The sequence below is a fragment of the Acanthochromis polyacanthus genome, chromosome 6 (genome assembly GCF_021347895.1).
Source record: "Acanthochromis polyacanthus isolate Apoly-LR-REF ecotype Palm Island chromosome 6, KAUST_Apoly_ChrSc, whole genome shotgun sequence".
NCBI classification, from domain to species: Eukaryota; Metazoa; Chordata; class Actinopteri; family Pomacentridae; genus Acanthochromis; species Acanthochromis polyacanthus.
Window position 1 is genome coordinate 34031255 of NC_067118.1, and position 16925 is coordinate 34048179.

At 41.7% G+C, this 16925-nt stretch overlaps 2 protein-coding genes across 5 annotated transcripts in view; both read right to left on the minus strand.

Annotated features, from left to right (window-relative positions):
- The window catches only part of ncoa6 (nuclear receptor coactivator 6), a 12623-nt gene extending 7235 nt beyond the window's left edge, over positions 1-5388 (minus strand). For all 3 annotated transcript variants that reach the window (XM_022190185.2, XM_051949151.1, XM_051949150.1), the window contains exons 1-8: positions 5253-5388; positions 3933-4261; positions 3179-3334; positions 2940-3062; positions 2555-2677; positions 1620-2450; positions 1349-1480; positions 1-353 (exon numbers count right to left, since the gene is read on the minus strand). The exon at positions 1-353 is cut by the window's left edge and continues 989 nt beyond it. In XM_022190185.2, the coding sequence (XP_022045877.2) occupies positions 1-353; positions 1349-1480; positions 1620-2450; positions 2555-2677; positions 2940-3062; positions 3179-3334; positions 3933-4221 (2007 nt within the window). In that variant the 5' untranslated portion in view covers positions 4222-4261; positions 5253-5388. The remainder of the gene's footprint in view (positions 354-1348; positions 1481-1619; positions 2451-2554; positions 2678-2939; positions 3063-3178; positions 3335-3932; positions 4262-5252) is intronic.
- A 592-nt stretch (positions 5389-5980) lies between these two features.
- Positions 5981-16500, minus strand: LOC110948592 (glutathione hydrolase 7). 2 transcript variants are annotated; one of them, XM_022190188.2, is made up of 16 exons: positions 16280-16500; positions 15072-15411; positions 14602-14828; positions 14277-14428; positions 14060-14177; positions 13875-13942; positions 13324-13397; positions 12956-13149; positions 11730-11817; positions 11004-11131; positions 10823-10911; positions 10556-10708; positions 10353-10467; positions 10105-10242; positions 9837-9936; positions 5981-7761 (listed from the first exon to the last, which is right to left on the minus strand). In XM_022190188.2, the coding sequence occupies exons 2-16, from the start codon at positions 15289-15291 to the stop codon at positions 7589-7591; spliced, it is 2037 nt and encodes a 678-aa protein (XP_022045880.1). In that variant the 5' UTR covers positions 15292-15411; positions 16280-16500; the 3' UTR covers positions 5981-7588. The 2 variants fall into 2 exon arrangements, with proteins under 2 accessions (XP_022045880.1, XP_022045879.1); XM_022190187.2 differs by lacking the exon at positions 16280-16500 and adding an exon at positions 15921-16086.
- Between the last annotated feature and the right edge of the window lie 425 nt (positions 16501-16925).

Consider the following 16925-nt stretch of genomic DNA (forward strand, 5'->3'; position numbering starts at 1 on the left):
TTGGCCTCCAACCATCTGACCCTGCCCATGCATCACCCCCTGGCCTTGTTGAGGCATCATCTGCTTGGGTGGGGTCATCCCTCCTCTCTGCCCTTGACTAAGTGGCCTTGAGAGGACAGTCTGACCACCACCCTGGCCTTGAACCATCTGGCTGGGGGAGGAGGACACAGGCTGGGCCTGATGCTGGAGGCCCATCATCTGGGTCTGGAGGCCAGCCTGTTGCTGGCCCATACTAGGCCCAGCTGTTGTACCAGGGGGTGGACCTGCCATGCTACTTTGTACACCCATAACATTAGGTTGAGCATGGGGCGGTCCCTGCATTGAGTTGGGTGTGGAGGCTGATGGCTGAGGTCCTAACACACACGTGGAAGAGGGGGAAGAGCAAAGAAAAAAATTCAATGCATTTCATAACAGTTAAGAAGTTATTATGCCTTCTGCTAACTGCATGCAGAGCCATGCCATATTAAATTAAGACTGCTGGCACATCAAAGCAGTCAAGTCTGAAACTGAACAAAAAAGAGATGGCACTGGTTGGACTGAACTGGTATTAAAATACAAAAACCTCTGAAACAGCAACAACATTCCCAATTAGCAATTTTCCCAAGCATTCTATTGTTGAGTTAAATGTAGTGATCCTCCGATGTTGATGTATTTGTGTTATGCATGTTCAACTGAGTGTCTAAGTTTAACTAATGTATTACTACTTGTGACAGAAACAACACGAGTAAGTCAATAACATGAGTAATATTTTCAACAATTAGTGACATTTTTGAATAAGACTTAAAAATGAAAAGTACAAAGAGATCACTGAAGTTCGTCTTTTCTTACTCAGGTTCAATTAGGGCAAACAGAATACATAATGCTGAAGAAATATTAGATAAACGTTAGATAAAGGTATATGTTAGCAATGACTTCATGTTGAGTAAGTACTGTCTTTTTAGTCTGCAATCTTGAGTGCTGCCGATAATGAAAGTTTGGTGATCTCAAGTCTTAGGTCTGCAACCATCTATATTGTCATCATGCTCTCATAATAATTTGCTGAGTGCTCTGGGGGAAAAAACACTTTATGTATTTAACTATGAACTTGTTTTGTAGTAGCATAATGCACACAGGACATGCATTAGTACTTCCTGAGTCGTCATATAGTTATTCATTTATTAGTGGGTGTTTTCATTGTTTGAATTACAAATCCTCTAAACAAAAGCTAACTTATTTTCCAAATGTAAAAATTCTTTCCTGATACAACTATGTAACAATCAAATTTAAAGGATGTCAAAATGTAATGTATTGTCAACCAAACCAATTTACAAAAGGACATTTGCACATGTGCAGTGTTGTAGATTTTTACCTGTGTGAGTCATTGCTTGGCTGCTCTGTAGCTGCTGAGTGGTTCCTCCACCAGGGGTTCCTGGAGTGCTGGCACTCACCTGACCTTGAACAAAGTTTGGGTTTGGAAACCCCATAGGACGCTTTTGCATGCCTGCAATGAAGATATTGATTTAGGTTTGTTTTTTTCAACTTAAGAGTAAAAAATTGAACTTTATCTTAACATAACTGTCATATGATGGCATTTTCATGGGCATTTCAGTCTAATGGCATGGTTACTAACAGTAACTCACCTGGATGGACTTGGGCCCCAGGCTGTCCATGCTGGGGCATTCCCATGAATCCTTGTTGCATGGTACCCTGTTGGCCGAGGGCTGCTCTTCCTGGTGACCCAACACCTTGCGGAAAACCCTGTGGTGTTGTAGGTCTCTGAGCCATCATAGGAGGTGTTCCTGGTGAACTCTGCTGAAAGGGAGACGAGGACGAGCCAGGGGACTTGGCAGTAAGGTTGCCCTGCGGTCCAGAAGCTTGTGGAAGCGGTGGAGGGGGTCTGGGTGGTCCTGTGACACCACCAGGGCCAGTTTGCTGACCTTTAGGCTGAGGGGCAGCAAACTGACCCATTGCTGTCTGCTGCTGCTGTAATTGTCCTTGTCCTTGTCCCATGGCATTGAATACCTGCCCAGCCTGCTGGCTGCCAAAAGGATAAGGGGGTGGAGGATGATTAGGGGTCTGAACCGTAGCAAGGGAGGGTGGGCGTGGAACCATTTGGGCTTGGGGCGGAGGCTTTCTCCAAGCAGGGCCTCCTTGGGCAGCTGGTGGCTGGAGGACACCTGAAGACAACTGATTCCAGCCAGGAGGCACAGCCATCTGGCCTGACGGGTTAAATGAAGGTCTAGGTCCAAGTTGAGAGAGCTGAGCTTGCTGCTGAGCCTGTTGCTGTTGGTGATGCTGTTGTTGTAGCTGCTGCAGTGCTGCAGGGTTGAGCTGCCTCCCAGCCTGAAGAGCCTGCATGTGATGGGCAGCTTGAGGAGGCATGGGGCCTGAGCCATGTGGGCCAGCCTGTTGGTGCTGAAGCTGTTGTTGCTGTTGAACTGACATACCTGGCATCATTGGATCCATCGCATCTGTGAGCAACGAAGAAGTTTTTCTGTTACAGTATATGTTCCAGCAGAAATGCATTTTTAATTCTAATATGATTATTTAACATACAAGAAGTATAAACCCGAACCTGCTTGTGAAGATGGTCTCTGAACACGAGGATGCATCTGTCCACTGCTGCCTGGTATCATAGTCTGACCTACCATTCCAGGGCCAGGGGGAACCATCGATGGATTAGCCATCCTTACCCCGCCTTATGGAAATATATGCATATTAATTCACAATGTCTAAACAAGCAAATAGTTCATTTTTATGAAGGAACTACTGAATAAGGAAGTAGCCAATTCATGACCAACAATAATGTATGTTCCTTAACCAAAATAAAGGAAGGTTTGGTCTTAACAGCTCCTTGGTGATTTTCTTTATCGACTATTAGCAATACTATTAAAACAACTACTGTCCAAAGTACAAGTACTGTCTATAGTTACTTTGTATTAAATCCAGTAAACAAATACCTGAACCAGGTTGACCTGGAAAGCCCACGTCCATTCTCATCTGGCCAGGTGCCCCAATTGGTCCATTTACTCGGACTTCTTGTCCTCTGTTTGGTCCCACAGCCACATTGATAGCGCCTTCCCCTGAACAACAGAAGAGAAGAAAAAAACAACTTTAAAAAAAAACTTAACTAATATTCATCACCAGCGGTCAAGTGGAAATGACAAAAAAAGGTTGAGTTTGTAAAGTGCATTCTTACCTTCTATCTGCACAGAGAGAATCCCCAGGTCTCTAAGCTGCTGCTGGTTGTTCTGAGCCAACAGCCTGAGTCGCTCAGCAGCATCCCGAGGAATGTTGAAGGTAACCCGCACACTGTTCCACGGCTCCACATGCTGAGGCAGTAGCCTTTCAGAACCTACAAGAAGAAGAAGAATTCAAGAAAGCTGGCATTGCAATTACAATGAACAAATGGAAATGATTTTCTGGCAACATACTGAGAGAAAGCTGACAAAAAAGATGGATACAAGCTTTTGGGGCATACATCATGTTTGTATTTGCTTGTAAAAGTTGTGTAAACTGCTTAAACCTGTTTTATAACATAGAATCTAAGTAAATGTCCCCGGCGCTTTTGACTTTGATCAACAAAATAGAGACTACTCCATGTCAAAGTAAATCTTGACAAATTAATCTAAATTGGGATGAAAACCATAAACAAAATAACCAAGAGAGGTGATTACCTTGTTTTCCATAACACAACTTTATAGTCACACTTTGACATAGCAGTGTCATATAATTTTGTTCAAAGGAAAAAAACAAAATGACAATTCAATTTTGTAAACAACAGCATTGAAAGATCAAATGCTTTGATTAAGATTAGTATAGATTAACAACGAAAGCTTTACTGTGGCCATTAGTGGTCAACTGCACAGGGACCTTCCTACTTGTTTGCCTCTTCATAAGCAATTCTCTCAAAAATCAATAGTTCAGCTTTGTAAAAACAAAACAAAACTAACCCATATCAAGCATATCAGGTATCCCACTGAGGACAGTGTCAAGTTTTTGAGTAAAGTCTTCATCATCCATATTTCCTTGGAAGGCAACAAAGACAGTAAAATCTTCTCCCTCTCCATTGTTTTCTTCCATGCCATCTTGCTTCTTAATGTCGTCTGTTGCCATGCCATGGCAACTGTCAGCATCCTCTCCTGCATCCTCCCCAACACCAGAGTCCCTGTCGGACTCATTATCAGAATCTTGGTGCCCTGTCGTCTGGGACACCTCAGGTGGGGTGCGTTGGTGTGCCATCCTCCCCTCTTACTAGGAGTGGCGTCTGAACAGTTTTATGCTGCAATTGCACAGTTGGTAGACACATATTACAACACCATCTCATAAAGCACTAATGTCACAGTCAAGGAAATGGGGATACAATCAGTACTTGAAGTGTGAGAACTGACTGGCATAGATCAGACGATGGATTATGCGGTTACACGTTGCAAGCTGCAGGCTACAGGTGGAACAAGGTCGAACATGAAGTATTATTTTCTTCAGCACGTTCGAATCAAGTAAATACATGGCGTTAACACAGGGAAGCACACCTGCATGACACCACTTTGACCGGTGATGGTGAATTTATAGCAGACATGTCCAACGATTAGAAATACTCTATAGCTCAGTATAAGTGTTGTGTGATTCCCTTTAATGTCAAAAAGGGTTAAACAGTCTAAATTCTAAGCCGGCATAGCTCAGTGGGTAGAGTGGCCGTCTTGCAACCGGAGGGTTGCTGTTCGATCCCCCGGCCCGTCGCGCTCATGTCGAGGTGTCCCTGAGCAAGACACCTAACCCCTAATTGCTCCTGATGGGTTGTGGTTAGCGCCTTGCATGGCAGCTCCCGCCATCAGTATGTGAATGGGTGAATGTGATGCTATATAAATACAACCATTTACCATTTACAAACTGGGGGCAGCTTGGCTAACATGACCGGCCCAGCAGTAACACGGGCCTTAGCGCAAACATAAGCTAACCTACAGCGAACAAAATCCGCAACGAACACAAATATTTAACCTGCCGCATTTTCAAGCCGATATGAGCTTTACTTACAGCTAAAATAATGTGGTTTTTGCACCTCTAAGAAAGCAGATAATACTAATGTTAAGGCGGTTCCTGCTGGCTTCTCCGAAAGCTCCGGTTAGCAAACGTTAGCTACGTTAGCTGCATAGCCCAGCAGGTAATTCATCATGAATGCATTGAGACACAGCGTATTAGCTTCCCAGTTAGCTAAATTTACCTTCCTAGATATTATCGCAGTACATTCTGCGTGAGAAAAGCAAAAGCCTTACCACATATATTCATCTGAAAATAAGTGTAACCACTCGACATCTGCTTGCTAGATGGCTAACAAAACATGAATCACAAGCGAGTCAGAAACGATCAAAACAGCAGCACCAATGTCCTGCGGCCGGTGGAAATTTTCAAAATAAAACTCCAATGAAGAATGGAGTATCGACGACATTACTGTTACAAACTTAATGTAAAATAATTCCAAAACCAATCCATAAGATCTCATTCATATTTAAAAGAAAATTAACAGCCAGTTGAAATTTCTACTCAAATTGTTGATTCCCCCTATCAAAAACTTTTGTTTAAAGCTGAGGAGGTTATTTCCAGTTTTTAAATTAATAGATTCCTCATAGAAAATATTGAGCTCTGTATTTACAAAAATATTAGTACAGCACATTTCATTCTATGTGTATAAAATACTGACATTACACAAGTTTGAATGCACTGATTTTGCACCAGAGTGAAATATCTCAGTCTACTGGGAGCAATGTTGGTCGGGAAGGGAAGGGGAGGACCTGCAGTACATCTCCTTCACATACTGTGGGTGAAGCAGCTTGTCAAAATAAAATGTTAATCATGTGCACACTTACTGGACAATGGTGTTTTGTCAAAGTAACTAGTGATACATATTTTCATTAAAGCTATGTGGAATTTGTAACAACAATTACTTTCAAATTGCAGCCATTGAAAAGAAACTGGTGTGGACAGACATGCTTCAACATCAGGGTGTGTGCAAACATTTTATTTATTGGGACTGAACAGTGCTATTTTTTTATTAAAATCAGATACAAATGCACAATGGAATAAAATATCATATGTTGTGCAAATGTGTGCCTTAAGGCATGGTACTGTGGAGTACAGACGACAAGCATCAACAGTCATATTGCACTGGTACCGAACAACAGAGACAATAAGTTAAAGATCCTGTTTGATCAGCCAGCCATTCTGGACATAAAATGAACCATTATTGTGAGTGCAATGCTTTACAAAAGCTGTTGGTTCTTATTTTAAATACATTACCAAATATAATTACGCAAGTAAACAGAAACCAAAACAAAACATCCTTTTCTAAAATGTGTTAATTGAATGCATTGTTATAACAGTAGAAATAATGTATACAGCCCAACAAATGCTCATATAAAAATAGACAATACATTCAATCCATCTCTAAAGAATCTCATCATGCCCATTCTAAGAACAATTATACCCTCCGCTCTAAAAAAAACAACAACAAAAAAACAGAAGCCTTCAGCAACAAGCTTAAATTGAGAACACAACCATGCAACAACTTAAAATTTTTAAATTATACATTTAAATACACTTAGTCTACAGTAACTGATATTCTACACCTAGCAAACTAAATAAAACCCTCTTGATGAAAGAAATCAATTGAGATGTGAAGGTCTTATCCCAGTTTTGTGTCAAGCATGTGTGAGTCTTAAGACGGTCCCAAGGAGCCATTGATTGTTTGCAACAGTTTAAGCTCCAGCAGCTGTGCCACACAACAACATTTAATCACAGTTATACACCATATAAAGAGTAGGAGAGTGGGTTTAGCCTCTGTGTTCAGTTTAGGACAGTGTTGTTCAGTTGTGACAAATCTCTGGTGTAAATATCATTACCTTCACCGTATCACAAGATCTTATGTGTTACATGGAGCAATAGTGAAAGTGCTGAGAAGCAGAAAGGTGGCTAAAATGCACTGTGTACCTAGCTTATGTTGTAAATGATGACTTCCTCGTGTGACATCATTTTCTGACATTTTCGTGCCAGCCCTTTCTTGCAAAGAATCGATTTATCTGTTTTTAATTTACCTCAGAGCTCTTGATCATACACTCAGAGTGCAAGACTTTTGAACGCCACGCTCACAGGTTAAAAACTAGCTGCTTCTCTCAACATTGTGAAACTAGCTTTAAAAGCCATTAAATATGTTTATGGTTTCCCCAAATTGGAATGCATCACAGATTAATTTATGAACAGCACTTGCATTTCTATGCCCTGCTGTGCATAATACAGGCCACAAAATCTGATGCCATTAAGGGGATGGATATATATTTCCAACACTACGTACACTGGGACTGAACATTACTAGATGATGTGAGAGAGGGGCTAGTGAGGCTGTAATCTTGTCTAGTAGTGTATGTGAGCAAAATAATCATCTATCAGATATTCCTAAAAGGTAACCTCAGAGAAGAATGCACATATTTCACTTTACCTTTAAACCTTTTTGAGTGTATGAGTTGATCAGCAGCCTCCTCACTCCGTCACGAAAAATCATACAGTGTTAGTTTTACCCCTTCCAAAGATATTGGGTGAGAATAGGAGGGAAAGTGCACTAAGGCATGTTGGACATGGTAAGGGCGGAGGCGTCGGCACTGCGGGGGTCCTTCACCCCAATAATGAGATCATTGGTTCTCCGTGTGCCCTCCACCAATGAGAGAACATCGATCCTCTCAACTTTGTGTCCTTTAGCCTGTAAAAGCTCCACATCTTCATCCAAAAATTCAGCTGTAGGATAAGAGGAGAGAGTGGGAGAGGGACGAGGGTGTCAGATCAGACTGATGAATGAACAAATGAAAAGTCACACTGGATACTACAAACAATGTACAAAAGCATTATGTTCAGATGTCATTACTAATGATAATCAGTTGTGCCTGTCATTTATTGAACAAAGTTAAAAGGCAGGTTTGCTTTTGGTCACCCAGGATGTGCAATTGGATTTGTTATGTTTGTCTTTTTTACCCCTCTGTAAAAGTGTTAGACTGGAATAAAGTTGTAATAGCAGCAAGCTCAGAAAACTCAATCAATAAGAGTTTGACCCAAATATTTTGAGTCAATTTGGGAGAAGAGAGAATTGGAGAGCACTCTCCTGATCTGAGGATAAAAAATAATTCAGTGTGAGATAGTGGAATAGACAAACACTTAGCTAAAAGAAAATTCTGCAATCACTCCCAGGCGATTTGCTTACGCACACAGCGCCAGAAAAAATCTACAGCCGGGCCACCGAGACAGAATGAAGGTCCAAAAAGGAGCCAAAGCTGCTTTAACCTTCCCTCAACACATATTAAGTGTCTGCATCTCTAATGAGGAAAAGACCCTGAACGTGGCTCAGTAAAAGGCAAAGCTCAGCCATCTGTCTGTCTCAAAGTCTGAGAACAAGTTTATTCGAGGATCTTGTGGTTGCTTACTTCTCAGGAGTCTCATCAGGTGCGGTGAACAAAAACAGCTCAGTCTAAGGTCCAAACAGTACAGAAGAAAGCTGCGAGGCTCCCCTGCCCTGTCTGCTCAGTGTGAGGGAGTTTATGTCCACCTCTTATGGTTTAGAGTTCTGTTCACTACTCTAAGCTTTAACCACCCAAAACATTTAGCAGAGGATGGTTTTGATCCATCGACCTCTGGGTTATGGGCCCAGCACGCTTCCGCTGCGCCACTCTGCTTTTGAAAGCAGCATACAGTGGAACAAGACACCAATTCTGATCATCAAAACACCCAAGTGAGGCATGTTTTAAAAGGCTTCATAAAACACTATGTTAACAATAACTTCAGGTTGAATTGACTAGTCTGAACTACTACAGTGGAATACAGTTGTCGCATTGTGATGCTCAGTCTTTCACTCACTTTGAATTGTCTTGAGCATGTTCTTATTCAGATTTGTTCCATGATATGTGACCTCTTTTATTTGTTATGTTTTGTTTTGTTGCACCTCAGGGAGATCAGCTATTGAGGGCCCAAATAAGAAATAATAAAGAATAACTGGATAAGACAGTTTCCACAATACACACAGCAATTAGAGAGGGCTCATAGGTGCCCAGATAGCTCAACTGGTTGAGTGGCTGACCCATAAACCGGGGCTACAGTCCCTGATGTAGCACTCTGAGTTTGAGTCCAGCTTATGACCCTTTACTGCAGGTCTTCCCTACTTTCCTGTCTACCTCTTCACTAACCTGTCCAACAAAAGGCCAAAAACTTCACAGAGCATTTACATTGTATGTCTATGAGGTTGTCGTGATGTTCTTTCGCCTTTCCACTGTTGCCAAGTGGTTGTGCAAAAGGTATCCAAAGAAGATTTGAATTTGTTTGGTTTCTCTCTTTGGAAAGTCTTCGCCTTAACCTGTAAAGAGCCCTGAGATGACATTTGTTGAGAATTGGCACTACATGAATAAAATAAAATTGAACTGAATCCTTGACATTCATACCATAAATTCTGTTCTGTAGTGGATCACCACAACAATGTACCAAAGGAGTATATTTCCTAAAAGCTGTGCGTAAATGTGACATATGCAAAGTGGATTTCATAGCTTTTACAAACATAACTTTTGACACCTCCCATTGAAATTACATCAGATTATTATTTTAGCAGCAGAAGATGTCAGGTATGAATCAAGATATATTGTAGTATGCCATGGTAACCCTAACACCCGACTACTTGTCTGTTCTATCTCCTGTACACAAAAAAAGTGATCCGATGACAATAGGCATGTTTTTAGCTGGAAGGGGGAACTGTACTTGGCAGATAAAAATGAAGAAGCTTTGCAATGCTTTGACCAAACCACACAATAAAGAGAACAGCAGACAAAACTCACAGTCCACCAGGAGTGTGTTTGGCTGCAGCTGTGGGTGGAGTCTCCCGTACGCTAAACTGTCACTCATGTTTTTACGTGAAGACAGAACATTCATCAGCACCTGTGCATGATCAGAATAAGAAGTGGATTATAATAATGCAACATACAGAAATCACTTGCAAGGATGAGAATTGGCAGTGTGATTGACTGCATAAGACCAAAACTAAAATACATTTCTGGCAGATGTATTTCCACATTGATTACTGAAGTAGAAAAGTAATTAAATAACCTGTGTGATGCCACTGAGAGCTTTCTCCCCATTGGAGGATCCAACGGCTACATATGTGCCACATAACCCCACGGCTGGCCTCACTGCTGTAGGCATCAGGAAGGACATGGGTCTTTTCCCAGGTTGGAGGCTGTTATGCTACAGCAAATATAACAACAAAAAACCATGAGAAACAAGAGATGCTACAACAAATCTGTCACTCAAAAAAAAATCATGAATAAACAATTAAAGACAAAAGTAACGATTACAGGGTTAGGTGAAGAGCTCAGTGTTTTATTTGGCCAGGAGAAGTCCAGGATCTGGCTGTTCAAAAGGATTCCTGAAGGAGTCACAATCCCACTGCCAAATGGTTTGTTAAGTGAGCTAAAACAAATGAAAGTTGAAATTGATTTTAGTTCAAGCTTTCCAGTGACATAAATCAACTCTTTGCTGTCACTGAGATTTGGCGTACCTCATGACTGACACAATGTGGTCGTCTGGGCCCATGACCATGACCTGGGCAGCTGCTGCACCGTCCTCCAAGGTAAATGACGTGGTATAATGGCTGACAGGGAACGCCTGAGTGTCGTTGATCATCTGGCGGAGTAGGGACGCCTGTGATTTACTTGGAGTTGGACAACACCAGAAGGCAGGGTTCAATGAAAATGTCTTCTTGGACTGCGATAGATTTATGCATTAAATATTTAAAAAACTGGGGGTTAGGTGGGGCGATCTTTACCTCAGCATCTTGGCAACAATCTCTGAGACAGAAGCATCGTACATCGGGTCTCCCAGGCCACTAGCCAGGCCCAGAGATATTTTCACAGCCTGGGTGAGTGGTGTAAAATTTGCAAGTTAAAAAAACATCACATTTACTCATAAATTCTGCAGCCTATTACGCTGTGTAGTTATTGTACTACCTCTGCAATCCAGTGGTAGGTGCTGTTCCTGGGAACCTGGCTGGAAATGTTATAGCCTTCAAGGATGTTCAGGGCTGTGATCAAGGCAACGCCAGCATGGGGGGCCGGGGCCGCCATCACATGGTGTCCTTCAGAAACACCAACAGATCAACACAATAAAAAGTTTAGATTTATGTAGTTAAAACAGAATATAAGTAAGAGCAGAAATGCACACTATGCACATAGAATTCAAAGAAATGCTACAATACATTAGCATCTTAAAGTCACTTGTTGCACCATCTGTGCTTGGGGCATCAAACAAGTTATACAGAAAGACAATACAGACATAAAACAAATTATAAAGTATCTACAATATGAAAAAACAACAAACAATCAACAAAACCGTGTGTAGCATATGAAAGACAGAAAAATAAAACAATATCCAGAAAGAATGCATTTAACAGGAAAAAAAACAGGAAGTCTGTCACATGCACTTTATTTGCATTGCAGCCATTGGCTCATGCTTGTGCAAACAAAGTACTGAGGTGTGTACTGTTGACACCCTTTCCTTTCTCAAATGCAAGTGTGCATATTGGACTATTATTAGTGGATGCAGCAAAAACATACTGTGCTCAAAGGAAAACTAGAAGAAGTGATTCAGGTGAAGTGAAGTCAGTGTTATGCTGATGAATGGTGTGTGTGTATTGTTGTATCTGCTCGAAAGTAAATAATACTTGAGGTATTTACCCTGATAGGTGATCTCTGCTGGCTTCTGTAGAACTGTGCTGTAGTTTCCAATGTCATCTTCAGAGAGCACACCGCCTCGTGCTTGCACCTATTGAAAATGCAAATGAAATTTACATGTGAAATTGAGTGGTCTTCGTATTGCACATTGCTGTCACTAACACTTCCGTCATCTGGCCCTAAAATAAATTACATTACAATTATGTTCATAAAAGGGAATATTAGTCAAATAATATCTAATAAACCTAAATAAACACACATGTTGAACTGGATTCTGATGTCTGTTGTTACTTGTACTGGTATAGTTGTAACTAAATTCAGTCTGTCATTTTAAAATAAAGGACAGAGGCCTTTTTTTTAATCTATCTGTACTTTATTCTGTATATTACTGCCCACATATGTGCTGCAATGCCAGCAACATCCCAGATCCACTTCAGATGTGAACCATATGATAGGGGAGGATTGCAGTGTTCATGTGCAATAAAAGGGACCAATTTCAGTGTAACGGCTCTGCATTTAATGACCATTATAGAGCTGAGACTGCACAGCTTGTTAATACACCTACACCCTGTCACATGCTAACTGTATTGTAATTTTTAAAGGTGGTACCTTTAAAAATTGCCTTGCATTCTATCACAATGTGGTCGATTCTCGGATTATGTATTTATTCTGTTTGTGAGCTCTTGTTATGACATTTTTATTAAAAATTTTCTTGCTATGACAGGGCTTGTGCAAAGAAGCAAAACTTCTAGTTTCAAGAACAATTTGTAATTTCTTGTGAGATCAACAAATGTTAGTTGTAGTGTATCTTCGGTTAATCAAATAATCACTTTAGAGCTTAGTTTTTCTTCAGATTTAACACCTAGAGAGCAGGGTACTAGAAATGCTTATGCTATATATGCAAAAAAGAAAAGACAGAAGAAATTATTTGAGTTAGAGTAAACTACATGCTAATAAAATATTTTTAAAATAATTCTCTCAATTTGCAACAGTGTCTCTTTTGTGAGACTACTGTGAGTTTAGTTCTAAATCATTCATTCAAACTTCACTATTATGATCATATCATTACTTAGTCACAGTATCACAGAAGTCAATCAGTACCTCAACAAAAACAAAAAGAGGAAGTGAAAGCACAGCAGAGGTAAAAGCCACTTGCCATGGAGACAATACAGAATTCAAAACTAATTATATATTCATAGCAGGAGATGGGGAAAAATGTGATTCCTTACTGTAGCCGCTATTTCCTGTGCCAGATTTCCACTGTAGAACTCGGATATCCCTTTGACTGCGACAGCATCCAAAATGCTCCCTAAATCAAGGCGTCTGGTGAACAATCCAGAAAGGGAAGCCTGGCCGTTGGGAAGGAATAAATCCCGAAATGCATCCGAAACATTTTGGTTCTTGACTTTAGCCAGAGCTTCAGCTTTGGAAAGAAAGAACCAACACATGAGATCACACTGGATGCTGACGTAGCTTCACCTCATGTTGTTCAGGATAAACACGATGATAATGCAGGCATGTTTTTATCCACCGGAGGAGTGACATTAAGAGATACTGACTTCACCCAGTTATTTGCATGATGTTACTCTACACTTACCTAGGTCATGAGTAACATTGAATCCATTTTTGGCCACATCTGCTGCCATGGCAACCACATCCTTCCATGGCATTCTGGAAAGAGCAGAGATCATGCAAGTCTGTTTTGGGTTTAAAAATGTTTAAAGCTGTCACAGACACTTCAAACTCCTCATTTTCAAAAGAAGATCTAATCCTATCTTAATCTCCATGCATGGATCAAGCGAGCTAGCTAGCGCTCCTAACATGTCTTTCCACAGCTTAGGCATCTGGAGGCGTAAGAGTAATTGCAGCTCAACACTCTGACTACACAAAAAACACAGCTTTAAACACAGCTGGTGACATTTTCACTGAGACGAGCACAGGTTTGCGTCATCAGAGCTCAAATTATCTGTTTTTGTTCCACCTTTCTTAAAAGGATTTCACAAAAAAGATAGACTATAATACATTATCTTTCATTTATTAAAAGAATTTGAAACACAGATATAGAAAAAAATTAATAAATCTTTTATTAATAGCATGAGAAACGATAAAACAAATAGAAAATAACACTGAATGACAGTTCAACAGTACCTGCCATAGAGCTGATGTGCCTGATTCATCCCACTGAGCATGCCTGGTACTCCCACAAGCAGGCCAGGCTGAAATGTAACATATCAACAGGGTGCATATGTTAACCAGAGTACAAAATAATGCCAAGGCTGTCTTCTGCTCTCTTGGTAAACTCTACCAGGTGTAAGTGCAGAAAAAATCCTTACATTATGATTAAGGTTTGTTTGCAGCATCTCCTCATGGATAGCAAACGGCGCTGTCTCTCTGAAGTCAATAACCCTCGTTTCATTCTTGCGGATGTCATGCACCAACATAACTCCACCTCTAAACATGGACAGAGCACAGAGTCGTCGTCTTATTCATATTCAACCACATCTCAGGACTTGACTGTTGAGCAGAGATGAACATATTCCTATAACTCACCCTCCAATACCAGAGGTGTGAGGGTGGACAATTCCTAAACAGAGGGCTGCAGCGATGGCGGCATCAACACTGGAGCCCTGCTTCCCCAGAACGTCGAACCCAAGAGATGTACACTGAGCCACATCTGTCACCACTGCTCCTTGGTTAAAGACCTTGCAAACAACACGAGAGAACAGTGCAGAAAGGGAGAGAGACAGTTACTATGCCTTTAAAATGGCACAAGCTTGTGTGGGAGGGAATCACCCATAATCCCATAATCACCCATAGTCATTTGGGAGAAACAGCAACATTGCAACATGCTTGCAAAAGCACTGCTGCACCCTACCTGTGGGTCTCCAAAGTAGATCTGCATGATGAGAGCTACAGTGACCCCTGTAGCGAAGGTGAGACAGGCTGTGATGATGACTGTCAGACCGTCTCTCTGGCAGGCGCAGTCTTCTGTAAAGGGGTCTCTGGTGGTCTCCCGCAGTGACGCCATATCATGGCTAGCTAAGTCTGAAGCTGATGAGGGGAGACGCTGGAGGCGAGCCGACTTCAGAAACAGATCTGGGTCTGAGACACATAGCATAAACAAGGCTTTGATTAAGAGAGAGGTCATTTTCTCTGACCAATTTGGCAATTCTTACTTGAAATAGCAAAAAGATATTTCTGAATTCTGCCTGTGTGCAATCCAATCAAAACAAAGTCAACTTTTTGAAATCATTTGCAACACCGACCCAGAGATTTGACTGCCATTGATGCTTTATGCCTCTCCAGCACAGTGGTGCTTTATTGTTTTTTTTGTCTCAGACTGACCTGTGTCTTGTTCACTCAGGACGTTGTCGTCATCCTTACGAGATTTCAGGGTGTTTTCCCCAGACATCACATCATCCTCCGGCAGCCTGGGGAAGCTGGTGATGCTCATGTAGTCCACTGGAGAGTAGGCACTCCCCAAGGTTGTCTCCAGGTTGGCATCTTTGTCCGCCACACTTCCACCTGGGTATCCTGCCACAATTTCCGCAGCAGGGTTGTGCATGACTACTGTTGTGCTTGCAGCCACACGGTGCGAGTATCTGAATCTCTGTGGTGTGAAGGAGCTAGGGCAGGATTTCCATATTTCCACATGTGCCTCTTATCTGGAGTGGAGAGCTATACTCTGCAAAATAGAAAAAGAAAACTACAAATCTCTGCAGCATACATTGAGATCTTTAATAGCCCGCTATATCACATTTATCCTACAGGGCTCTGCAATGTTCCTGTGCGATATCACTGCAGTTGCTTGTCCTTAGGGGATATGTTTGAGAGTGTATAGCTCCGATGATGATGCACTTTCTGGCAACTGGAGATAATAACAATAACAAAACAAATGCAGATTAACCTATTCTGGGAATTTCCTTAAAGGTCAGCCTTGGAGGCAGACTAGTTAATGTAAACTGGCACCAAGCAAACGTAGCGTAATGTAAATATTGACATGTGACGATTACAAGTCTACCTCATCCTGTCTGCGGTGGGGAGAAGAAACAAGCTGTGTTGTTAGCATTTAAAAACAGCAGCATTATTAGCGGTTAAAGAGCCCGAGGTGCTGCTATGTTAACTCAAGCTAACATATCTCTCCGTCAGTTCAGTACAAACAGGCAGCCGCGAAGGAGGAATAAAGCTACTCACTTTCGTCGTTAAAATACGCGTGGTCGAATAAAAACCATCCTCGGCGGTGTTATTGTGGATTTTAAGGAGAACAGGTGAGGAGAGGTGAGCGGAGACACCGGAGCTACTGAATCCCTACCCGGCGGACGGAGCAGCTACGGGAAGCTCGCTTCATGTTCGTGACCAACCGGTAAGACTTGTAGGGGGACCTAACTAGCTGGAATTTGACCGCATAGTTTTGGATGTGACTTAATGTGTTAACTACAAATGATGGAATTGCATGTTTTAAATACAATTAGCATGAAAATACTCTTGGAGTTGCCACACAGGTTCCCACTGCCGCCCCCCCCCCCCCCCCCCCAGATCAATGCGAAACTTACTTCACCGTCCATGGCGTCGGGGCCTTTCGTTGAGATTTCTTCTTCTCTCAGCTGATGAACTCAAAAAGCAGTTCCCCGTGTGCTTTAATGTCTCTGTGGGGGAAAAAAAAGTGAACCTCCCCCAGGACGCAAGCCCCCCTCTTGAGTATTGGTGAAGCGGATGAAGTGGATAAACAGGTCGTAGCAGGTGTTTGAGCTCCACTTACAAACCCACTGTCCCTCCCTGGTCCCTCCCATATAGCCTCGTTAGTTCTCCAATGTAACTGCTGGTTGTACATTTAAAATGTCAAGTGACAGCATTTATGCAATCCCTTAATTGGGTGTTCTTTTGCTGGCTTCTTTCCACAGAAAAGGTCAGAGGTCAGCTTTAGGGGTCTACAGAGGCTTATTCTGACTTCCACCTGATCACAGTTCTGTATATTAGGTTATCTGTCAGAAAACACAGCTGCTCATCCAATGTTTTGTTCTTTGTTTTCAACCCTTTTCTGCAGTCTAGAACAATGCTGAATAGAGACAAACAGTCAGTCTAAATGTAATAAAAAGACATGGTCAATAGTCAAATCGCAGTAGTTGCAAGTTTTGGATGAAGGTAAAACGGTCTTCTAAATCATGTTCTCCAGATGTAAAGAATCATGCTTGTTTGGTG